Source organism: Ammospiza nelsoni, chromosome 6 (assembly GCF_027579445.1).
Source record: "Ammospiza nelsoni isolate bAmmNel1 chromosome 6, bAmmNel1.pri, whole genome shotgun sequence".
In the NCBI taxonomy this organism is placed as follows: Eukaryota; Metazoa; Chordata; class Aves; order Passeriformes; family Passerellidae; genus Ammospiza; species Ammospiza nelsoni.
The window spans coordinates 21,564,919-21,591,148 of record NC_080638.1 but is presented as its reverse complement, the minus strand read 5'-3'; the positions used below and the strand labels follow the sequence as shown (position 1 = coordinate 21,591,148).

The 26,230-nt window shown below is 41.3% G+C and overlaps 1 protein-coding gene across 3 annotated transcripts in view; it reads right to left on the bottom strand.

The window, feature by feature from the left end:
- Positions 1-26,230, bottom strand: part of LDLRAD3 (low density lipoprotein receptor class A domain containing 3) — a 107,564-nt gene that overhangs the window by 65,336 nt on the left and 15,998 nt on the right. For 2 of the 3 annotated variants that reach the window (XM_059475244.1, XM_059475246.1), the window contains exon 2: positions 6,972-7,118. In XM_059475244.1, the coding sequence (XP_059331227.1) occupies positions 6,972-7,118 (147 nt within the window). Of the gene's footprint in view, positions 1-6,971; positions 7,119-8,205; positions 8,356-26,230 lie in introns of all 3 variants that reach the window. The other variant, XM_059475245.1, reaches the window with a different exon arrangement.

Genomic DNA, 26,230 nt, shown 5'->3' with positions numbered 1-26,230 from the left:
ACACCACATCTCATTCTTCAGTGCACTGAGCTCTGCTTGTTGAATTGAAAGCCTAGTATTTAAAAGGATGGGAGCCAGAGTTACTTTGTGCCCTTTGTTCCTGTACATGAAAGCCATTCATTAGACTGACCCTGCTAAGTGGTTAAATCCAAGCAAAATGTCTTCAGCTGTAATAACTGCACTGTCATAATAAGCACTTATTAAATACCTTATAAAGATTGTAGCGCTCATTGTCTTTACAAGATTTTTTTTTCTCTGTCTTTAAAAGTAGCTATTAAAGCTGGTTACTTATTCTTAGCAGTGTGGAAGTCACGATTTTGACTGCTCTCAGAGCAAACCTTAACAAGGTGATGACACGCATCTAAATTCAGACTGTTGCCAGAATGATTTGAGTTGTTAGTAATGACCATTTAATACTAAATTTTGCCTTTGCCTAAATTGTAATTTTGGGACTTAGAAAGGGAAAAGCACACATAATATGCCTTAGTCTATCAACTTGTGAACTTCCTGTAGAGCAGACTCAAAGCATGCTCTTGATTGAGGGCAAACTCCATTATTTACCTTTGTGTTTTTTTAAAAGCAGCAAACAGCAACAAATCTAAAGGCCACCTCCTGAAATATAGCCTGCATCAAAGAGAGCAGGACAAGGCAGTCTGACACTCCTCATTTGAGGCTTCCAAGCATATGACATGACTTTGAAGCTGTTGCAGCCCCCACTCAAACCACCTTCTTTCTACTACTGCAGCCCGTGCCAGCAAGTGTAGGAGTTCTTGCACTCAAGAGCTTCTCCAATGACAGACAAACTTCCTCAGACTTGACTTTGGTTCCAGTGGGATTTTTTCTTTTTCAAATACTTTCCAGCCCTCAGATGCAGTTGTTAAAAAATACCTCCTTTGTAGAAACTGAATGCAATTAAGGCAGTTAAAATTCACCTGAAAAAAAACCTAGCTAAACTGCTTTTGTTCTCCAAGAGTTTCAGTTTCCCAAATGAAAGGGTTTAGAGCACAGTAAAATATTCTTCACATGATCTAGGAAACCCGGGCTACTAATTGCAGAGCGTGGGTTTCATGCGGCATTCCTGTGAAAAGACTCTTTCTCTCTCTCCCAGGGCTGTGTGTAGCTGATCATTACGAACCCGCGGCCTCGCTGCTCCTCAGCGTAGGGAGCTCCAACACCTGTTGCAAGTGAACACCAGAGGGAGCAGTGAACATTTGTCTGGTAAGAAAGCTTCATATTGGAGATGGAAAAAACAAGGAAAATAAGGTACAGCAAACCTCGGGGAAACTTAAAAATGGTTACTATGTGTTGCACTTTCAAACTACAATATACTGCTAATCCAGTGAGTCCTCACCAGTGCAGAGACAATGAAGATTTAGAGCAAGCGTGCAGATACAAACACTTTGAATGATGCAGGCTTAGTCGTGCCACATCTCCCACCCCAGCACTCCACACCCCAATGACACCTGATCTATAAAATCTTCTGAGACTATAAAGCATTTATACAAAACCCTGTGTGCACTGAGATAGATTAAATGGAAATGCAAACATACTCAATATAGAAAAGAGACACAGAATGGAATGTGACAAAATAGGTCATGTTTACTATACATAAACACAGTTCCAACTCTACAGGGTAAAAGCAAGAACATAGTTAAGAGACATACAAGACAAGATGAAATCAAAGATTAATATGCTAACATATCAGCAATTAACAAGTAATTACAGGACTATCTCAAATGTTATTCTACTTAACTGAGAAAGACAGGTGAAAATGCTTCTGCATTCTTGCAAAACCAGCAACAGAAGCATGGCCACAAGTGTAACCAGAACACATTCCCACCTCCCACCTTCATCCTTGCACTATGGCATGCAGCCTACCAGGTGTAGAAGTTCCTACAGTGTTTGTCACCAGACCCTGGCTTCAGCAGGGGTGCCAAGGGCTTACATTTCCGGACACAAACAGAAATGTTCTTACCGGATCTACCAGAGACTTGGATTAAACTGGTTTCTCAGATTGCCTAAATACAAGTCAGTGTTAAGGACCTTGAGAGTTAGCCTACTGCTGTGAAACTGCAGAAAAGCTTGGCTCACCACACCATGCTGAGTGCAACCCAGGACTGCAGGTATTACAAACCCTCAGTTCTGATTGCACTGGGTTCCCTACAAGCACATGTGTCTCAGGCAAAGAGACAGAACTGACCTTTAGCAGAAGCCTGCTTGGCAGGTGGCTTCAATACCTGTCTGGGGAATCCTAATTATAATGGACCATTTTCATGCAGCACTTAATTTAATAAAGACATTCTCCCCCATGGAGGAGACTTGCTCTGTCTGAAGGACGATCAGAGATCAAGGTTTGATGACAATGGATTGCTGGTGATGAAATGAGCTTTTTATTACCACAGTTCCGGATGTTCCTACAGACCTGCTCTTGCCAGCCAGCCCAGGAGTGCACTGGCAGCACATCCTTACAAACATGGATGATACTCCATTGTTCAGACGTCTATACAACCCAGTCACAGCTTTTAGCATTGACTCAAATCTGCTTTACCTTTATGTTTGTGTTGAACAAGCAACAGCACCAACTGGAAACAGAAACAAGTGAGAACACGCTGCCCCCAGGCTATCCTCGCACACAGTTTTCTTCTAGCCCACAGCCTACACTCTTCAGCCCTTGGATTAACACAGATAGTCACTGCTTCACTGTGTGCCACTATTTGCTCATAGCTAAACATACAAATTTGGCATCTCTCAGAAGAGCAACAAAGGAAAATCTAGACTCCTGGGTATTTGGTATGTCTCTAATTCTGGCTGCTGTCATGCCAGGCACTTAGCGTGGATGATGTGCCATGCTCTGAATCCCCACCATCTGCTGCTCGTTAGCTGACAAAGGCAGCACATGCCATCTCCCCACTAGCTGCTGCTCATTAGTGACAAAAGCCATTCTGTGTTCACAATGTTCTCTCTGTAATAATCTAATACAAAGATGTACAAAGAGGCAAAGGAAGGAGGAAACAGATGACAGAGTAAATTATGAGCTTAACTAAGAATATTAATGCACTCTTAAATCTCAAGATGAGAAACCTTCCAAGAGCAAGACACAGGTCTTGGCTCCAAAGGAATAGGTCAGCAGGTAGGTATAAAAGTCAGCACTAGAGATAATCCATTTACCTCAAAATGTTTCAAAGCATGCAAGCACACATTTCTAGGCTCCTTCCATTCAGGCTTTTTATTTTGCAAAATTTTGCATCTTCCATTCCTGATAACAGAAAGAACTGAGTGCTGACAGCATGCAGCTCCCAACCTGACCAGGGCAAGCACTAACACCAGGTATCTATAAAGCCTGGTGTGCAACCAGAGGAGGATTTAGGATCTGTGCAATCAATCTCTCCAAGCTTCACAGGAAAGTCCTGTTGGTAAAGATTCTACATTTGTGAAGAAGAGCCTCAGCTTCCTTTATAAATCATCTACACAGGTGAAAAGCAGTAATAATAGCAACACTTCAAAGAAATGTGCATGACAGATACTGGACAACTGGCTGAGGAGCAATCCAGGCGATGAGAACCAGAAGATGGGAATGAACTACAAAACAGTTCTCCACTGGGAGACACACTGCTGACAGCCGTTTACTCACAAACTACAGAGAACTGGAAGTACTCACAAAACATTCACATTGATATGTTAAATTAATCCTTTTCAAGCTCAATTAGTTGCTTGGAGGAAGAAACAAAGCAAGGTTGTTCTTCAAGAAGTAGTTCTTATGTACTAAAATGAGAAGCCACTGTCTCAGCTTATTCCCTCCCTTTCATGTTTTCCCTCAACCCTCCACCCCAGATAAAACCAGGTAACATTTTTCAGTCATCACATCACCATTAGAGAAGGTAAGAGTATGAGAAATGTTCTGTGCACTAAACAGCTGGCATGGGATGTGTTAAGGTGACAGGTAAGGGCACAGAGGAAGCACAGAAGATGACAGATGGTATGTGAGTGTGTGGGTTCTGGCAAGTGTGGGAGATGAAGGAAAGGCCATAAGCAAAGTGACATGGTTAACAGAGATGGTTCTGCAGAAGTAACAGGAAAGGGACAAAAGGAAGAGAGGGAAGAGTTAAGACTTGAATGGACAATGTGCAGGTAATTCTGCTTTGCATCTCATTTCCCCCTCACACAGACCATCACTTTTCCACTTGCTGGCCACAGAAATCCAGAACCAGACCCAGAGTTCAAAGTTTTCCTGTTTAAACGGGGGCAGACAGGATGAGATGCTAGAGCAACGGAATTAATAAAATATTGTTGGACATCCACATTCAACTGTAAGACAAATCAGAAAAGAAAGACTTTCCACACAACACACGTCTGCATGACTACTTCCTCACGGTCATGCCACAACACAGCATACTCTTCTTCACAAAAAATGAACCCTGTAACCAAGTTCCTCCTCACACAGAGGCATTTTTAAGCAAGGTTAACACTTTTCAGTGCAAAATAGTTACTTGATGAGGAATCACAGACAAAGCAGCTTAAAGTACAGCTGCGAGTAGTAACACACTGGGAACTCAGCCATCTCATGCTGCTAATGCAACTCCTATGGCTTTGTGCTCACCATCAATAGCTCAGCTACTGCAAAGCAAAATCACAGTAGAAAACAACTCTAATTTCACTGCAAGGTAAGTTTTAGGAAGTAGAGCCCTGTTCTGATGGAAGGAAAGTAGAAAACTGTAGACTAAAATGCCAAAAAAAAAAAAATATATACATGTAAGGCTGCTTTTCCATGCCTTATCTCTGAGCTAGGAACAAATCTAACACCAGATTTGGTATGTATAAGCCTATCCAACCTCTGATTACTTTATAACCTAAAAGACTGGTTGGAAACACTACAAATGTGGAGATTCAAATGAGCACTATCTGCATTCTGTTTTGGCTTATCTGACCTGTTAACAACAGGCCAGCATAGGATTCACATCGATTGCTCTCCCTGCAAGCCTCTTTGGTATGCTAGTTTTACATTTGTGAGGGTGATCCAATAGCAGGTAAATGTATGGCAAGAGGAAAGAACAGTCTAATTATCTCCATCAATTTGTGGAGGATCAAAAGATTGCTCATCCAGGAAACTGTCAGCCAATCAAGCCGGATAAAAGTATTTGAAAAAAAAAAACCCAGGAAGGACAGTTCTGCAGTAACTTAAAATTCAGAGCTACAGCATAGCCTACATCACTGAGGTTTATTTGAGTCTGTGGTGACAAGAACAGCTTTTATGAACTGCCATTTTACAGCTATTTATATTTTATTGTCAGTTACTATGTTTATTACTGTCTGCAATTCACCAGACCCAACTGATTTTGGTAAGGAAATTTTTCAGCAGAGTCACAAAGCATATTTTCTTTTTACTGATTCCTGAGTAAATACCCAGTCCAGCCTTCATTAGGAAAATCTTCATAAACATCATCTAATTGTATCAAATGAAAAAATTTATGCAAGCCAGACAACGACAACATTCTTAGAGACACAGAAACTTCTGGTGTGTATCCTATAAATACAAAGAAGTACTGTCATTCAGCTTGTTTTAAAAAGTAGAAGCAGGACACGAAAAGTCATGCCAGCAGTCTATTCAGGAGCCAAGTAATAAGGACCCTGAGTCACACAGCTGTTGTCATCAGGAACATCTCACTGAAAGGTACAGGTTGAACTTCAGATATTTTTATTCTTGCCAGAGCTCCCACTGATACAATTTTCTGCTAGGGTTTAAAGAGATGTGCATGACACTGATCAATCCTTGCAACAGGCCTGTCCTTTAATGTCAACATTTAAGTGTGAAAAAAAATTAAATTAACCTGTCTTCAAGGCTGCAACACAAGCCTGGTGCCTTAAAAGACTGCAAAGCATTAGATACTTCATACAGATAGTTTTAATTCTTTAGAAAGGGAGCAAAGCTCACTGGCCTAAAGCAAAACTACATATGGAGATTTGCACAGCACAGGTATTAAGGCCCCATTATTTAAAAGGGACAGATTACTGGGGTTAAAGAAGAGGAATCAAGTTTTTAAAAACAAGATCATTTAACAATTCAAGTATTTCTAGTCAGATAATTTGAAAGAAGCTACTCTTTTTCCCTTCTGCTCTATCAGCAAAGCTAATGTTGTCTTGGAAATGTCCTGGGAAAGGTAAGCTTCTTATAAATTCAGTTTAAGTGTAACAAAAACCTCTGTAAAGTATACACATAGAGAAACCACATTTGCTACATGAAAACCAGTAATGTCTCAGAAATTTCTCAGTTGCTCTAGAATCACATGAAATTTGATTTTTTTCACTCTTAAGTGCTTTTCAAATCACAGCATTATGATACGGCATAATTTTGTGTCTGGTTAACACATGTAGGCTAGGAATTTTCATGTTGTGGCCGAGTAACATCAACGAAATCTTGCTTAATACTAAGAAAGAGATGAAATCACAGATGAGAATCAGATCAAACTTTTTTAGCTCTCTAGAACTAGAAGTTCTTTAGGAAGGATTAAAACTTAAAAACACTAATTAGCAAATTAATTTAGCCCACTTTTTAGAAAGTTATTGTTAAAGTTCATAGAGTTAAGAATTGCATTTTGATTGGAGATAACAAAAATCACAGGGTACAGTCAACAATTTTGAAATTGAAGGAACTAGGTTTGATGTGGTGAAAGTCAACTTACAGCACTACACCAGTGTGCTGAAGCAGTACATACAAGATACCTAAAAATCACAAAGCATCATGGAAGAATTGTAAGTCAAGTCCATCTCAATTTATCCATCACTTCAGGTACCTCCCCAAGTGCTGTATTAAAGAACATTAAAGACCTGAAACATTAAGTGTTTTTTCCAGCAAGATCCAAATGAGCAAAGTGGCAGCAGCTTTGTTCCCTCTCTAACACAGAACACAGCAGTAGCACCAGTTAGCCAAGCCCTGTGATAAAAAGCATGATAAGGTCACAGCAATGGTCACTTACGGCATTCCTTCTCATCACTGTCATCAAAGCAGTCTGGCAGCCCATCACACTGCCAGGCCCCCGGGATACAGCGTCCATTGCTGCACATGAAGTTTCCAGGAATGTTGCATTCATTCGTGAAGTTATTCCCAGGCAACAGCTGGCTGTCTGCAGGAAATGAAAGAGAGGTAAGTTCATTGAGGATTTAACAAAGGCAGCAAAAGCTGTCACTGAGCAAGCTGTTCATCAGTGGTTGAATGAAGATTAAACAAATGGACCCTGATCCTGCTTATTTTGTCATTATCCTATCAGTATCCTGTGCCTGGTACTTGGTAGCACTTTCCTTTTCTTTAATTCTCATTTTATCTGTTCTCCATTCTCACACACTATTTTGCTGATTTCCTCTTGCTATTTTCTTTCTAGGAACACACATGCAACCTCTATCCTGGTCAAAGCAATGTTTACTTTTAAAAAATTCTCTCTTCTTCACAGGGTCAGTCTAAACAGAATTAAAAAACAAGGCTACATAAACTCAGCTCTATCCTCCCATGCTTTTGTCAGATTAGTACTTAGCTTGCAGAATGTTTTGTTGTTGTTATTAGCCAAGGGCTATGCACAAGGTAACACAGTGACTAATTCATACTAGATTTTCAATTAAGTTTTAAATATAGTGCTTCTGGTCAAAGTTAGAATTGAGCTTCTTCATGTCAATACAGTCCCCTGGCACAATTTGTCCACAGCTAGTAAGGCAGCTGGCACACTGAGTCTGCCAAGTGCAGGGGGGACAGTAGCAGGATACTGGATATCAAGAGAACAGCAAGAGAAAGAAACCTAGAGATCTGCTGTCAAGGTTAGACACAGCATTAGTCAGCCATTTTAATCTACCATTTTTCTAATTTTGTGCATTTTCTTTTGGAATGCAGATATAACAGAAACGTGAACGAACTTCAGTGAAGGAAGAACAATGACACCCAATGGCTTTAATAAGCATCAAAATGGCACAACCTGTCACAGAGCTGGGAGGAAGCTGCAAGACAAGGCAGAAAGTGAGAAAAATAATATCCTTCCCCTCATCTTCCTGTCATATTCCAGACTAGTCCCACGCAACATATACTTGAGTAAGTAAAAACCTTAGAAATACAAAACTTCCCAGGTAAGGATGTCCTAAAAACATGTCCCCACTTGCCAATCTGCGTACCTTCATGGGTCAGAAGCAGGAAGAACAAACTAAGCTGACCTAAGTTTAACCACTTACCTATCATTTATCTATTTTGAGGACAACCACATTATTTTTGGAACTCTGGAGGAATGGTAGAGCTGTAGTTGGTTCCCTCCACTGTCCATCCCTACATCATCTTGCTTCCTGTTGCTCTTGGAGTCCAACTCTTTCCTTTCTCAGGAAGGCCTGACCAGCAAGGGCAAGGAAAACTATTATGAACACAACATGGCAAGAGCCCCATTCTTCAGTGCTGCACAGGGCACAGAGCAGATCACAATTGCCAGCATAAGAAGTTTCAGGTAAGCCCCTCTTCCTAGCTCATTCCTGAAGCCCCAGGGAGGAATCTGCTTTGTACAGGCACCTTTGGAGAACACATCTACCAAAATAATAAGTTTTATAGCATGATTAGTGCATGAGGCATTGCAGAAATTTCTGAATCAGCTAAATGTAGAGTGTTCTCTCCCTCCCCCTCAATGTATCACAATGCTCCATCCATGACACAGGCAAAACTGCTAAGTTTCACATCACTATTTCAAAAGATCCAGAGGAATGCTTCAGGGAGGCACTCTAAACCTATGTCTGTCTCAAACAATGTACTTCCTTTCAAATGTTATTTCTTGCAAATGGCTGACTTTCCTGGGGATGTTTCAAGAATCTGCCAGCACAGAGCAGATGCCTTAATGGAAATTTGCCCTGAGCTGTTAGAAGACCATGTAGTTCAGAAAAAAAGGTGGAAATAAGGTCTCCAGAGCCACCTGTAACCCTCATACTGCATGTAGCACCTTAAAGAAAGAGAGTGACAGCCACCAAAAAGCATGCCCAGGCATGCAGCTGGCAATTAGACATCTTCTAGCAGTGTCATTCAAACCTCAGTTTGATTCCCTGGATCACTGCTCTTCCCAGGGAGAAACAGCAGGTTTGGCTCTCCACACTGTTACAGCCTACAACACACTGGAACAGACTCATCTCCATCCCAGTCAGGCAGGGCCCTCACTGCTCCCAGCAGCTCCTGGGGAAACGCTACACCAAACTTCACCTCATGCCTGAGTCCCTGACTTCAACTCAGCAATGGCAACAGTTTGTCCTTGGCTACTCATGCCATGCAACACCGAACAGATACCACGCTGCCAATCAGCACCCCCAAGCTAGGGCAGCCATACGGCATCCCTTAACTGAGTTCTGCACTTCTGTGCTCAAACAGCAAGGACCTTGGTGCTGTTTAAGGCATTTTTTTCCTGTTAGAACAGTAACCAAACACATTCAGCTCAGTCTTTGTATCACTGATATGTACCTGCAAAGTAACGACCAAATAGAAACCGCCCAACTTGAAGAGCTGCAGGGTGAAGCTCTCAGCATTTGCACAACCTTTTATTAGCAAGCCACTTGCAGAGCATGAACACCACCTCTGCCTGCCACTGGAGAAAACCTACCACAGTAACACAAAATTAGAGGATGCCATTGTCAGATCAAGATAGGAGAGAGATACCTCAGTATTCTCTGTAATGCAGAAGTTCAGTCAGTGTACTCAAGCTAGTTATAAGGCATGTAAGAACTTCAACAGTAGAATCTAACTAATTCCCGTCTCCACAGTCACCCCTAAAAGCAGTTTCAGGACAGTATGGTGCTACTGGGAAACTTCTTAACTTTCACTAGAATTAACAAGTTCTCAGATACTACAAAACTAATGTTCTGGCTAAGAATAAATCTCATATAAAACAGCTTATTCAAACTTGATATGAGAAGTAGAAATTACCAAGACTTTTGCTCTCTCAAAACCTAAGGCAGTACATTTAGGCAGCAACATGAATAAGGCACCAGTCTCATGGCATCTCTCTCCATAGTTCTGCACTACGTTCTCATCTAACCTCATATATCTCTCATCCAACCTGCTCCCCTTCCACATGGAAGCAAGGACTTGGTGTTATTTAAATAGGTGTTATTTAAAATAAGAAGTCCTTCTGTGAACACTTAAGGGGGATTTCTTCTTGACTTGGGCAAGTTGCTAGCTAAGAACCAGCAGCAGGTTTCACAGCCACCTGTCCCAGCTACAGAACTGCCTTTGCTCCATGAAGCATCTTGGTGTTCCCAGGAAAAAACATAACTGGATATATCACAAGCACTGTAACACCTTCTGTGCAGAATAACCAAATGTCAGCTCCTATCAGATCTACTACTGTTATCCTGCAGAAAAGTTTCAGCCATGATCTCCACATTCCTTTAATGAAAAAATTTAGACCAAGCTAACTCATTTTAGAAATTTTTAGAGTTTCAAAAAGCACGAACAAAAAACAACTTCCCTAAAAAAGTATTATCAAGTCTCTGTTCCTTTTAATAACTCCTTTAAATAAATGCCATACTTCTACCCTATTAGACTGAAGCAACATTCCAGGAACAGGTATCAAATTCTGTTACCCAGTAAGTTATTTACAGGATTTCCTCTGTCATATAATAACCTTATCCTCAATATTCTTTTAATGGATGTATTATTAACCCTTTCACTAAACAAACAAAAGATAGTGGCAGATCAAGATACTTGCAGACAGCCCTACCCAAGCTTTGCTGAGGAATGGGAACATGGGAAATCTGACTTGATCTGGTTTCAAAGCAACCAATACTTCCCTTACTTCCTAGGACCTTCATCAGCTCCTAGGAGAGTTGCATGTTACAGAAAGCAATTTGAGAGTCACAGATCTAGAAGCTTGTTTTGTGCATTACTCCATGCCCAAAAAATCCATTGGTGGATAAAAAAACTGCCAAAACAATGGCACATGTGGAACTGCTTTAAATGGTATTACCCCTTCAACTTTCCTCACACTTTGTAAGTCTCCCCTCATGGATCTTAAAAAGCCTCTCAAAGAAATCCTCAGTGTGGTCCTCAGCTCCCAGCCCTCAGGAATGCGATGTTCCTGCCCACTCAGCACACAGCCCAATGCAGGACAGCACATGCACAAGGAGGAGCAGTGTCACAGATACCCAGTACAGACATGGAAAGGACTAAAACACATCATCATGTCCATTTTTCTAACAAGGTCCATAAAGATGTCAGGCTTTCTGTAGCCAACTTGTGGCACTGCCTGTTGGCAGGGGCAGAAACTCCTTCAATCTGGCAGAGCTGGCATTCCAAAGCTGACATATTTACCCTGCAGCCTCTTTGATTAATTTTGAATTCAACCCAAATAGGAGCTACATGGATGTGTTCGGTTAAGGAAAGGAGGAAGGAAAGAAGGGGAAAGTAGTCCATTTTCACTGCAACACATTGCTCACTTTAAGCAGCATACCATCTGGGCTGAATATAAAAAACCGGACTCGTGTTTCACTCTGAAGGGGACTGAGTAAGGAAAATCAATCTGTTTTAGCAGCCACTTGCAAAAATGTTGGTATCTAAATATTTAATATTCCCCAAAAAAGAATCAGGGGAAAATAAATGAAAGGAAAAGTCATACTGAGCAAGCACTTCACACTGTATTAAGAAAGTAAGTCAAGGATATCCTTCACAAAACCACCTTTACCTGAAAGCACTCCAGAGAATTGTGGACATTATGGAACAGATCATTACTGATCACACAGTGCTGTATCAGAAAGTATAATCAGTAAGAGCAGGCAATCAGCTTGGCCAAGGAGGTTTTGAGGATACATACATGTTCATTGCCCTTAAGAACAAAGCCAGTAATGTCAGCCTCGTGGCAAGAGGGATCCATCACCAAGGATGAAGCATGAACTCTTCCCTGCCAAAGCTTTGGTATGTATTTTGTGGGAATCATGGGATCTTCACAGAATGCTTTCAATGGATTGCTGCTTAAAGCTTTACATATAATTCTCTTTACATAAGAGAATTCTTTTGATCAGATTGGTATGTAGCTGTGAGGCTGAGGGCTACTGATGATACCTTCCTGTCACACCATGCACATATTATACTCCATACTAATTTTTAGTTTCTGCTTAAACCTTTCCCGGGTATAAATCCACACTAGGTTTAAGCACATCAGAAATTTGTTTTAACTCTACTGAAATCTGCAACATGTTATGAAAACAAATGGAGAGAGACTACAGTAAGTCAGTAACTGGAATTTGCAGCAAGATGGCATCCAAAAGACATACCTTCAATACCTGCCAATACTTGATCACCAGCAAAACACATGGCAAATAAAGAAAAGCCAGCAATATTAGCAAACTTGAACAAACATTATTTGATCTTCTTCTGTCATCTTAGAAGACTGCAAATAAGCAGTCAAGTGACTGGTAGGTTATTACAATATTTGAATCCTCAGAGAACAAAAAACTACTTCCAGTTACTTCTGTGAATTTAGCCCCACAGGACAGATATTTCTTTTCATACCTCTTTATGTTCACATGAAGCATGTGACTCACTCCATGTCCACTTTACAGAGATCTAATGCAGGTGATGCATTCAGAGGAAGAATTCAAAAGCTAAGCACAAAGAAAGTGCTTTGCCTATAAACTTCAGTTTAACGTGTGCATGCACAAACTTCACTGGCAACAGAAGTATATTGTCAGCAAGATAACACCAGTAGCGTTAAGGCAGACTTGGATTAATGCTCACTACACTGAAACAGAAGGCAGAGACAATTTGTGCTTATGGGAGAAAGTCAGGACTTACACAGTCACCCAGAGAGAGAGTGGGACAAACATGTTCAACCTCTCTATTACACTTCACCCCTTGTTTAGTTTTGAAGAGGAAGGCACCCATACTGAATTCAAGCACGTAGGGTATAAAAAGATTGCTCATTAACAGCACCAAAAGGGTAAGGAAAATACATCAATGAGGGTGAACTTTACGTTCCATGTCTCAAATAAATACCTTTGGTATTACCCAAAAAGTTGTCTGCAGCTCAATGTTCATAAGTGTATCATGTAAATCAGCAAAAATGCCAGTCGTCAGTTGAATCTGCTTTCCTATGCACTGCTGCAAAGGTCCTTGCCAGAACAGAAGAAAAGCATGCCTGTGCACATTCAGGCTGGCTTTGGGAACCAAAGAATAAGACAAGCGCTCTCTTGCTCTGCAGTGAAACCCCTGACAACACCTAAGCCATCTGCCACAAGTAAAGGACACCTGCCACTAACTATCTGACCACTTAAATCCCCTTGAGTAGTTCTAATCCCTATACTCCCCTATCCTCATTTAAACTGCCTGATGATTACAGTGCACGTGATATATTAGAAGTTATGAGGGTTATTTGTAAGGGCAGATTGACAGTCCCACTGCAGTACAAGTGCTCAAAAATGTTTCTTCACTGAAGCAGTAGGCAATTGGTGATTACCCAAGGAACTGCTCATTGATTAGGTTCAACTTCCCCTCCTTCAGTTATTCATGAGATGAGGTATATTTGGTATCTGGCATTTTCAAGATTTACCATGGATCAATTTTAGGCAAAAGACCAGAAACTCCTATGGTAACTTCAAATTAAATGTTAAATATTACTGAGGCAAGTCAAAGACAGTGGGAAAACCATCCCTCTTAGAGCACTAAAATGGATAGCTTCTTGGCATTTAGAAAAACTACTGCAGCAAGGAACTCTGACTACTACCCAATGTCCACCATTCACCCATTAATTCCTCACTGCAAAACCTGACTTTGTTGAACTGGAGATCAATTAATCCATCATGGTCCCCACCTTAAATAACACAATTTGCATAGAACAAAGTATCTTCTTTTAAATATCTTACAATGTTAGTTGAAGCAATTGACACACCCTGTAGTAGGTGGCTGCATTTCAGCACTTAGCCATGGAAGCACCTTAATTAAATATAATCTTCTTAACTATTCCCTATTAAATAACCATTTGCTTTTTCCTTGCAACAACATGTGCAGGAAGTGAGCTGAGGTGAACAGGCTTACTTTAATCCTGCACCCTTCATGGCTGGATTCTATATTTGGGGGACTGGGCATTTCACTAAAGCTTCCCCACTTGCTTGCCTCAGCAGCAGTGCAGCTGCTTGAGTATACACCAAAAGGTCTGCAGGCTCTCAGCACACTTATCATGATGGAAGGGAAACAGGCTGTGGGCCATTAACAGTGCAGAGTGAACACAGCTCCAAACTAGTACATGTTTAAATAGAAAAAGGATGCAGAAATAAATAAGGAGGAAAGAATAGTTTAGATTACTGAACTTGGTGCACCTCGAAAGACAAGCATTCCCCAGCAAAAAGGTCAAATGGAGATTTTATGCTGCTCTTATCCAAGCTAGAGCTACCCACACCACTTCCTTAAAGTGGCAGCAAAGATGAAAACATTTTATTTTTAATACCTTTGAGGGACACCAACTATGTGAAGTCTAACAAGGGCAAGTGCCAGATTCTGCACTTGCAGAACAGGGCAACAGCCCTGGTTGTGTGTATAGATAGGAAATGAGAGGCTGTAGAGCAGTGCCATGGAAAGGGCCCTGGGGGTCCTGTTTATGGGAAGCTGGATCTGAGCCAGCAGGGCCCTGGCAGCCAGGAGGGCCAACTCTGTCCTGGGGGCATCAGGGACAGCATCACCAGCCAGAAAAGGGAGGGGATTGTCCTGCTCTGCACTGGGGCAGCCTCACCTCCAGTGCTGGGGGCAGTTTTGGGTGCCACAATGTGATAAAAATGACATGAAGCTGTTAGAGAGTGCCCAAAGGAGGGCCATGAGGATGGTGAAGGGCCTTGAGGGGAAGCTGTGTGAGGAGCAGCTGAGGTCACTTGTTCTGTCCAGCATGGAGAAGAGGAGACTGAGGGGAGACCTCATTGCAGCCTGAAGTTCTCTCCTGAAGGGAAGAGGCGAGGCAGGTGCAGGTCTCTTCTCTCTGGTGACCAGTGCCAAGACCCAAGGGAATGGCCTGAAGTTGTGTTAGAGCAGGCTTAGGTTGGATATTAGAAAAAGATTTTTCACCCAGAGGTGGCTGGGCACTGGAACAGGCTCCCCAGGGAAGTGGCCACGGCACCAAACCTGACAGAGCTCAAGAAGCGTTTGGATAATGCTCTCAGGGTGGAATTCTTGGGGTGTCCTGTGCTGGGCCAGGAGTTAAACTTGATGATCCGGATGGGTCTCTTCCAACTCAGCGTGTTCTATGATTCTATGGCATGTTACTACAACAGCCTGAGGAAAACATTATTTTTGTCTCCACAAAAACAAAAGACTAAAGGATTTATGCACAGTTATGCAGAAAACCTACAACAGATCTTATGACAGAATTTAGATTTCATTATTCCCGTCTTTCATTTAATAAAACACTTGTAATTACCTGGCATCAGTTTTTGTATCAAACAGATGTGCCTATAAGAAATTAAATGGGGAGTAGGGGTAAACAAGTGGATAATAAGCTCATGTGATCCATCACACTACTCCAATTTCCCAAAAAACAGGCCAAGCTCGACATTCTGCCCAGAAAATACTGAGATCATGCCTGAAATACAACAGCAGCAAGACTGAGTCTGATTCATTCATCATCAAATTTAAAGGAGTAACAGAAGAGCAATAGAAGTGATTAAAAAGCCCCTTCCGTTTACCAAGAAGCACTATAGGCATTCTATTGTTTTTCTAACAGCTGGGAGGGACTAGGTTTAAACTTCCTCACATGACATTCTATGCCAATAAAAAAACCTACCTACCACAACTAAGTTTAAGTTTCCCAATCAGAATTAGAACATTAGCTTTCAAAGATCAAAAGCTTTTCATTGCCTTTTGAGACTTATTTCTGCAAGGAATTTTTTGCAGTGTGCAGATGCAAGAGATCATAGATGGCTGTTAACACATTTTCTTGCTTAAAAACATGTGTTGAATTACCTGCATTTCAGGGCTCTCAGAGAAGATGGTTAGCTCTGCAAATTCTGGGATGTTCAGCCTTACTAGCTGGGCAAATACATTTAGGCTTTACACACAATATAAGAAAAATCCCACAGTTGCTCTGTCTGGAGAAAACAACTGAATTCACTATTAGGTTATTTCCCAAAAGCAAGTGGTGCTTCAAGCTGTTCTGTTATGTCACATGGCAATCACTTAAAGCGCTGTTCCAATAAGAAGTAATCACAAGAACTGGCAAAAGTTAACTGTGAGGCTGTAAAAGTGTTAATTCTCTGGAAAAAAACCCAATTCCATAATGTCAGTTGCTCTAGGAACATTTTACTATGGCAATGGTTAAAGTACACTAACTTACAAGCATAAAAACCACTGAAGTCCTTTGGAATTGGTAGCTGACATTGGACACACGCCTCCCTCTTTTACATCCCAGCATACAAAAACAATGCCCAAAGATGCAGCAGTACAAAAACACAGAAGGGGAGAAAGAGTGCTTCAGCAAAGTTATCTTTCCTCTTCTTCAGTGAGTAGTTGCTCAGCACTTCTAACAATATTTAATATTTCTGTAGTCTCACATCTCAGCACACAGATCAGACATAGAATCAAGTGATCAAATTCACTTTGCAAGTGAATGCAGTTTAAGAAAGAGCTACATGTTACAGGAAAAACAAACAAACAGATATCATTAACTGGTAAGGCAAAAGAACGTTTCAGCCAGCAAGGAAAAAACCCAAACATACAAAATTACAACCTCTGCACCTATAGAGAGCCCACAGAGTCCAAGTCCCTCCAATGATGACAGCATGGAATGCTATTGCTGCTCAGGGGCAGAAACTCCATGTCAAACTTTTCTGTGCTGCTTTCTCTACATAGCTGATTAGCTAAAGGTGCATGCCCTCAAGAGTTTAAGCTGATTTAAATCAGAGCAAATAGCCCCATCTTTCTTTAAACCCAGGCATAAATTCCTGTCTTCCTCTTACCATCCACTTGCATAAACTCCACCACAGGTGAGCAGCAAGCTTTAAAAAACACATAACCTAGAGTTTGTAGGTCTCAGTGCTGCCTGAATCAACCAACCACAAAGTTTCAAGAACTTACGCCACCACAAAACAGAGAGAAAGGAACATGCATGCCCTCTCCAGATTAAGAACACAACAAAGACTGTAGCCTTTCCTCAGGCTAAGTCAGGTAACCTAGAGCAAATGCTTCTGCCATTTTCAATTGCAGTAGACACCACTTAGTCTCACAAAGTTGCTTGTCTTTAACAACTATGCTACAATTGCTTCTTTAAGCAGCAAAGTTTTCAAGAGCACTAATTTCTTCTTGATAGCTGTGTATCAGTCTTTTCCAGCAAGGAAAGCTGCCTGTCAGAACCAAACATGCCACTGTGTCCCAGCATAAGTGTAAATGGCGAAGGCTGGTTTCCCACACTGACATTTACTGGTGTCACAGGAACTTTCCTGTCCAACCACCCAGGAGGCACTCTGGCAGTCACACTCCTACTATCACATTCCTCACTGCTGGGACTGAAATCCCTACACAGTGGGTGGCTCCAGTGACCCAATGGGTGCACTTGACTCTCTGAACACCCCACACTCACACCATCAGACAAGGTCTCCTTACCACATTAACCCTGGTTTCACATAGTGCGCTCGCAAATCTCTGGTTCCTTTAAGTAATTTAATCATGGTGCATAACACAAAACCAGCTTGAGCTGGTACCTCTGGAGAGGAAGCCTGAGCAAAGGAATTCCTGTGCTTTCATAGCCTCAGTCTGTGCTGCCAAAAGCCTGGGGTCTTCCAACTGAGTCCTTAACTCCTGCTGCATCCCAGTGTCAGGTCACTTGGCTAGTGCCACAGGTGCCTGTGCCCTCTGCTGTGCTAAGGGTCAGCACCCAGTCACAGCCCCTTCCTTGTCTGGGGCTCCCAGCATTTCTCCCAGGCAGGGCACAACCTGCAGCTCCCACTGCAGCTGCACCCTCAGCGCCTGCTCCAAGTGTATCCCTCAGCACTGATCACTGACCATCTCAAAGGTGTGCTAGGGACAAAAGGTGCAGGGCTCTGAAAGCAAACTCACTGTGGAATAATGGTGAAGGCAAACTGAGACGAAGTTGTGGAAGCTATTATCTTTCTGATAATAGAGATTAGCAGAGGGGCCTCCCTGTGCAGAGTTTGCATTTAAGATGTGACAGCACATCAGGAGGGGAAGATAAGCTGTGCTACTGGTAATGAGGGGAGAACTTGGGCTCTGACACTGCATGAAAAAGTCACACCTCAAAAAGGCCTGGAAGAGACAGATGCGTGTGAGGCTCCAAAGAGGAACCAAGCCCAAGGAAAGCCAGGATGCAGGACAGAGTAACAAAACAAAACATCAACACTGTCCTTAACAATAAAGAAAAAACTCATACCCTTCACTCAACAACACTGAGCTAATTTCCAAGTGTGAGGAGACTGAGGACAGATAACCATGATTTGCATCTGGATAAGAGACAGATCTGTAGACTTCCCTACCCTAGGAAGGCAACTCAGCTCCTGCTTTGAAGTCTTGCCCTAAGAAAAGAAAAGGAGACCAGAAACCTCTCTTCTGAGGCTCCTAAAAAATCTGGAAGAGGGACAAGAACATTTTTCTAAATACACTGAATCAACAGTTAAAATTAGAAGAACTACTAGAAGACAATCAGAGTCAAGGAAAGGCAATAGTATAAGAAAAGGGACAGATTGTACTATGTGATAGTGACAGCACACAGACAGTGAAGATGGGATAGTATTCCTAAACAGAAGCATCACCTGGAAATACATTATAACCTCTTCATGTACATGCAAATCCAACAAAGAGGTAGGAGTGAGACTGAAAAGAGGGCATACATGAAGACCATGTGTACTGAGTGATAAAAAATGATGCAAAATGAACTTAGAACGTCCCTGAATCTTTAAGAAGAAAGGCAACTCATTGCTCACAAGCTGCAGAATGCAGAACTGGACCCTGTTAGAGAAATCCAATTTTAACAAGACAAGCCAAAACAGAGCTTTGATTTCAGAGCATCACCAGCCTGGGATATAATCAGCTGATTTTTATCTACCCTATATGCCCCTATAAGCCATGGGGCAGTCACAGCAACATCCTTCAGACAGTCCAGGAGCTCTCACCACTCACAGTATTTTGGAGACCCCTGCTAACATACTGGTCTAATTTAACCACAGGACACAAGCCTCTTCAAATGTCATGCTCCAGGTCCACTTGAAGAGATTTTGTCCTTACTTTAGAGTTGAGAGGTTTCTCCTTTTACAGAAGACTCTGTATTTGCCCTTTTCGCCTACCTCTGGTCACATGGCCTCCACTAGGTAAGCCTCAAAGAGAGTTAAGTGGGGGCAGAAGATGGGGCTCAGGAATGACAGACATACGCAAGCAATGGTTATTTATTTGAAGTTGGAAATTTCCCATCATCACTACCAGAGACCTAGAAAATAATAATTTCAAGTGAGAAATAACAGCTTTTATAACCACTTAAAGTACCATTTTCTCCCATTCAAACTGAGCTCTTTGATGTGCTTTATACAGCAATAATAAAAATTTATCCAGAAGATAAAGTTACTCAGTGTTTGCTGCATGGATTAGACTGCTGATGCTTTCTGTAAGCAAATCAAAACCAGAAAAATAAGTAGAATTTGCATTTTGTCAATAGGAAATGTGCTGTTAGGCAGATATATGGCAGGGATTATATTGAAGGGAGGGTCTCACTCTTTTCACTGGAGTTTAGTTTCACCTTATGTCTTTCAATTATTGTGCCAGAAGCACAATAGCACTGCCAAGAGCAGTGATGTTGTTTCCTGTAGAGGAATGTACACAGTGCCTCCACACAACAGGACATTAACATGGGGAGCACAGTGGGGCTGTGCAATCTTCCTGCAAGGCACTGCTGACCAATTCTTTCCAGCCAATACTGCCACAGCAAGACACCGTTCCACACACCACGTACCCCAAACTGCTTTTGAGCTAGCAGTAAAATCAGGGGGCTCACTGCAACATAGGTAATCTTGGAGTTTGGCTCTTTCAACAGCTGCTGTATTTAACAGCACAGCAAAGAGTCAAGAATACTGGAATGAAAGTAGACAGAGAAAGATTTAGCAAAAAGCAGAAAAGCTTTTCACAAGAGTGTGAGAAAAATGAACTTCCCCTAGGAGCAGCAGATGCAACCTGTAGACAAGTGACTCTGGAAAGGGCCACAAAACAAAAAGACCAAGGTTCAGTGTGCGTAGTGCACTAACTTTATTCCTTTCCCCACTTTTTGCTTCCTGACAGTTCTGTTTCCTTTATTTCCTAAAATCCTCTGAAAAAATTCTCAAAAAAAAAAAAGGGGGCATCTGCTTTTTAGATACATATCCTGGTCCCAAAAGAAAAAAATATCCTATCTACCCTACTCAAACTGCCATGACACAAAAAGCCTCAGAAGAAAGCTTCCCAGTAGGCTCTAGTTAAGAAAGACTACATATTTCAGCCCCTAATCCAAATATTTTGGGTGTCTCACTTGAGCTCTTTTGCAGCTTCCAAACCTGGATGTGTTTCATTCAGATGAGTCAATCCCAGGCACAAACTCAGCTAACAAAAATGAATACATTTTCGGTTAACTACAAACCCATTCTTGCCTTTTAAGGCTTCATTCAACATTTTTTTTCTAACAGGTATTCTCCACTGAGCCAAATCAAAACTCAGGAGATCTCGAAAACCCAATGCTATAATGCCACATATCATTTTCCTGGCTAAACAGGTCAGGAAACACATTTCCTATTGAAAGGTCCACATTCCTTCTGGCACCCATCGTATTTCTGTATGCTACAAAGTGTACATTCTGTAGAAGCTGGGGCAAAGACATGTCCAGGCAGAGTTCGCCAAACTGGCAAACGCTGAGGGCTGCAGGGAAAACCCATGAGCTGGGGAATCACCTACAGAGCTGCACACACTAGGATCAGAAGAAACACACAAGATCTCAGGAACCTCATGAAAATTTTCAACTAAACAAAAATCTTAATATCTCAGTAAACCAGAGAACTCAAAATGCATAGACAAAAGACATGGAATCTACATAGTAATAAATCTTTGACTCGCAAAGTGCACAGGACTTGGTTCCAAGGCAGGACACATTTGTTTCCACACAAAATCCAAGCTGGAACTTAGCGTGCACTAAGCTCATAAATTTGCCAATCTTTTCTTCAAGCTTCTTGGAAAGCAAGCATTATTGCTGCAGTGGCACCTGAGGCTGGCCGGAACAGAGGTTCTTCAGCACCTTGCTCGACACAATAATGAACAGCAGTTTCAGCATACTGCCATAAGGGTTAATTTTAATTTTGACTCTTGTTGGCTTGGTTGGCTATTTCCACAAACACCAACCCAGCAGATATAATTGCAAAGCAGGTATATTTGGTTCCAGTCCCTCTGCAAATTTAGTGGCAACTAATGTTTGAAAATTGCAGGGTGTAAATTTAGCATAGTGGGTCTCACATCATGTTTTTACTGCTGGAGACTGTATTTGATTAATGAGAATTAAAAGAAAGATACCAGACTTTATGAAAGCTTTTCTGGTTTTTCCCCAAATCTCTGGAAAGAAAGAAGTAAGAAAAATCAAACTGTATTGACTTGATAGTGATGAAAACAGTGCAGCTCAAAACTGTGCATTTCTGAGTTTCAGCAATCATTCTTTTCAAGTTGATGAGCAGAGAATTGCTAGTGCCAAGCAATGCCAAGACTTCTGCCAAGCAGCTATCAAATCTTGGTAAGAAAAAACAAGCAGCAGGATATGCCTTTGGAATACAAGGACAACCTGAACATATTTTCTCTGTAACAACAATATTCAATTTTCTTTCGCAGCCCCAAGAAATCAGCGACTGGCTAGCTCTAGTTGTGGCTCTCCCAGCACTACTCACATACACATTTGCACCTTCCTGTCCTTCTCACTCATTACAAGAAGTTCAAAAGACAATGAAAACTGTACATAATAGGTATTTTTAAGGACACTTTGTTAAGTAATACACAGTGCCAGACTGACACCCACTGCCATCAAAAGAGATCACCAGTGTAATGCATACAGACACTAGCCAAGGTTTCTCCTACTTAACAGAAAAGTGCAACAAAAGCAAAGCAGCCTCCAGCCTTTGCATTTCCAAGAGTCAGCGTGGCAGTGCATCACTGCTGTTATGACAACTCTGATTCTTCCTTGGCAGAACAATATCTCAACCCACTCACAGTCTTTACTTGCTTCTGCTCACTTGGAGTTGGATTTTCTAACCAAACACCTAAGCAGACTTACTCCAGACTTACTGAGATTTTCAGTCCTTCAGCACCAGAGCCTCTGTCACACATGCCCTCTCTTTAAACACAGGCCTATATTTAAAAGAACAGGAATCTTGCCAAACATTGAAAATTCAGTTTTCTCCTGGAGAAACCTGAACTGAAGACACTTGGGAGTGATAAAGTTCTTAAAAAGGCACCTGAGATTCTTCAGAGACTCATTTCTCTAATTTTGACTGCAGTAATTTTCTTAAAAGTCAAGGTGACAGATTCTGCTCAGATCTTCTTTTGAAGGGTCACAGTCACAGCTGCCACCTCCACTGCTGGAAAGCCCAGTAAACTCCAACTCCTCACCCATACAGTGAGGCTTTGCCTATTCTCTGAAGCTGCTCCATTAGCATCAGAAAAACAGGCTTCACAGGTGAAGTGCAAAGCTCTGAGGTAAGAGACTCTGCTATAACTGGAAAATTAGTTAAAACTTCAGAAAGGTTTCACATACTTTGCATCAGACAAGATGTAAAGCAAATGGAAAAAAAAATGAATAAAGAGAGTGAAGACTTTCTTCCTACAAGACAAGTAGGAGGGGGCTTTCATTTAACACAATTATCTTCCCTAAATTTTCTCTTCAGTTCTACTTCCCAATACTGGCAGTTTACTGAAGTATGTGGAGATCAGCACCTAAGCAAAGAATGTTTAGCCAAGAAGACAAATCCTGTGCTTATGTCATAAAGACCATGAACTTGGGACCACTTTCAATATTCTTTTTATTACACACAAAAAAAAGTCACTATCTGTCAAGATGCTTCCAAAAAAGGATGTTTTCATTGTTATTATCACTAATCCTCAATTTAACAGGTCAGCTGTGCCATCCTGTTGGCAGGAGACATTACACAACACAAAAAGACAATAAGCCATACTGTCTAGGACACAGGATAAGCAACATGATGAGAATGGTGATGTCACTGGCTAACCTGTGACTCATATATTATACAAGACATCAGGCTGATCTGTTTTCAGAGACCCCCAAGCAAGCACCTCGCAGCCTGGATCATTCCAGACATGCCTTTGTTCATCAGTCTGTACGAGAATGCTCATCATTCACTGCACCAGAACCTAAACTCCTTGAGTTTAAGGACCCAGAAGAGCTGAGATTTGTGAATGACAGACAACTCAGTCGCATTCTCCTCAAGTCCGGAAAGAAAGCCTGTCTGCATCTCATACTGCTCCATGTGGAATGAGACTCCTGTGACCCTGGTGACCAACCCAAACAAAAGAGGATGCTGAGAGTCAGGAGAGGCTTCCTTCAGACTACCTCATTCATAATTTAACTGTTAACAGCCATGTAATTGGAGTGGCTGCAGGAAAAATTAACTGTATAGTTCTCTGTTATGCTGAAAGCACTTCAATTGTGTTTGCTTTCTGCTCAAGCAACAGGGCTTCACTTCATTTCAAGGGTTAGTCCCTTTGGGGGAAAAAAAAGGGATGAAGCTCAACTAATAAATAGAACTAATTTAACTTCATTTTTAATCACTCAAGAAAGGCTGAATGTGATTACTATAGTCTTTCACATTCTCCTCATCTCCTAGGCAATTAATTTTCACATATTCAATCACAATATAGTCTATAACATAGGAAATATTTATGCATTTGTTGCTTTGCTACAAGTTTTGTATAGAGATATTTCTGATTCAAGGGGTTAACACAAAAATAACATTCCTTTTGGCCATGTACACTGACCCATATTCTGTGAACAATCTCAAAGTATAAAGGGAAAACTAACATAGAAAATATAATGGAGTGCTAAGATTCACCCAGGACCAAGAAACTTTGTTCAAGCTGTGTCCTAGATCATATTGTTGTGTTTCACACACAAAGCAGATGATATGGCTCAACGAGAAACAATATTATCTATTAGCTCTTTGCACTATGGCTGTGTTTTCTCCAGATTTTCCACTAAATAAATTTAGAATACACTACGTATTGACTGCATTACAGCTGATGACTGCACACAAAAACTTAATTGAAGTGTTACCTCCATCAAACAACACCCATTTATTCCATGTGTGAGCTTAAGACAAGGTCATGTGAAAATGCCTATAATACAACACCCCTAACAAAGACATCCTTAGGATGAGGATGTAAGTTCTTGCTTCCTTTCACCTTATCTGATCACCAAGTTCATTCATACGATCAGAAATGGTACAGAGTATCCTTCAGCAGTCTGGAAGCTTCATCCAAAAAGCAGGAAGACGTTCTCAGAGACAGCCACCACAAGGTAACTCTGCAGTGTCATCACTGCCATCATTTGAGTGGCCATTATGAATTTTTCAGTGTATTGCAGATCACCCTCTACCTGGCTGACATTCTCCATCACACTCAGACACAACGGACTGTCAATCACAGCGACTGCCAGAGAAGGGCAGTGACACAACTTTCCCAGTATGTCCACATACCTTCTGTGTTTCAGAAGCATCTTGGCAGCAAGCACACACTGACAGAGATGCTTTGTGATCAAACATTTACTTAGCACTGAAAAAATCTCTATGGCAAGACCAAAACCACAGAAAAACTTTAAATGTATGGCAGAAAAAGTTTCCTTCCCCTATGTATTCCCAAACCAAAAGCACAAAATTCATTGTGCCACTGGAAACCGGAAACTAATTACTCCTTCCAAGTCTTAATTCTTCCTTCTGCTGCACCTTTATATCAGAGCTTCTCCACTGAAGATGTTAAAATCTCACTTGAGAAAAGCACTGATTCAAGGATTACTCTTGTTTGTGGAAAGTGATGTTTTAAGCCATTGTACAGACTTGAAAATTACTCTTTTCCCTTTCTCAATTTGCTGCCTAGAAAGGTTGACAATAAATATGCCTGTTAATAAACAGAAGAACAGCTTTAGGAACATGAGGCAGGTACATTGTTGTGCAAAACATCCTAGCTGCAACACATTGAAGTCAAAACTCTGAGTTTGACAACTCGTCCATGGAAAACTATTTACTCAAAGCAGCAGCATCATTTGTGTCCTCTTTCCCTGAAGACAGACAAGAGTGACTACAGACCTAACAAAGTTCAGCAAGCTGAAAAGATTAACTTTTTCATTTTAACGAAATATCATCGTGTGAAATTTCATTTTGAAACCAACACTTTTTAAAGGAAGCTTGGTAAACAGAAACTGAAGCAAGACTGCAGTAGGTCTCTAAGGAATCCCACAAAGCAGCTGATTGACACAGATATTCTTTCCAGACTGGTCCCTTTAATGAAGTTTAAAGACATTAGAACACATTAAAACAAAACCAACAAAGGGTGCTTGGGCACTGGAAGAGGCTCCCCAGGGAAGTGGTCACAGTTCCAAGCCTGACATAGTTCAAGAAGCATCTGAACAATGCTCTCAGGCATAGGGTGTGATTCTTGGGGGTGTCCTGTGCAGGGCCAATATCTGGACTTGATGATGCCTGTGGATTCCTTTCAAATCAGGATATTCTGTCATCTCTGAGAACTGAGATGTCAATTCATTTTTATTCCCACAGCAGTTGAAGGCAGAAAGTTAATGCACTCAAACAAACCCATTGAGGTTATTTTAAAGAATTGTGATGCAAATTCTCAAGAATGTATAAAAATAGTAACAAAATCATTCTTCATGTGTGTTTAAGATAGAACTGAATCAATCTGGAAGCTATGTATGTTAATATAAAAAAAAAAAAAAAACACAAATAACCCACCCCAAAAAACAAACCATATATTTTCCTTTAATGCCTCCTTGCAAACCACACTCAGATGAAAGACATGCTCCAACAGACTGAGCACTGGTTTTTAGGATGCAGCACAGGGTTTGAAAACATTTGGCACTGCCAAACCCTGCACAATTGTTAAACAGTTCAGATTCTGCAAGGTGAGGCAATGTCCCAAATTTTAAGAAAGCAATCAGAAAACATATGAATAAAGTCCAGTTGTAGCTATTTATCTTTGGACCTTCATCCAGGAAAGTAGATGAAAAACCCT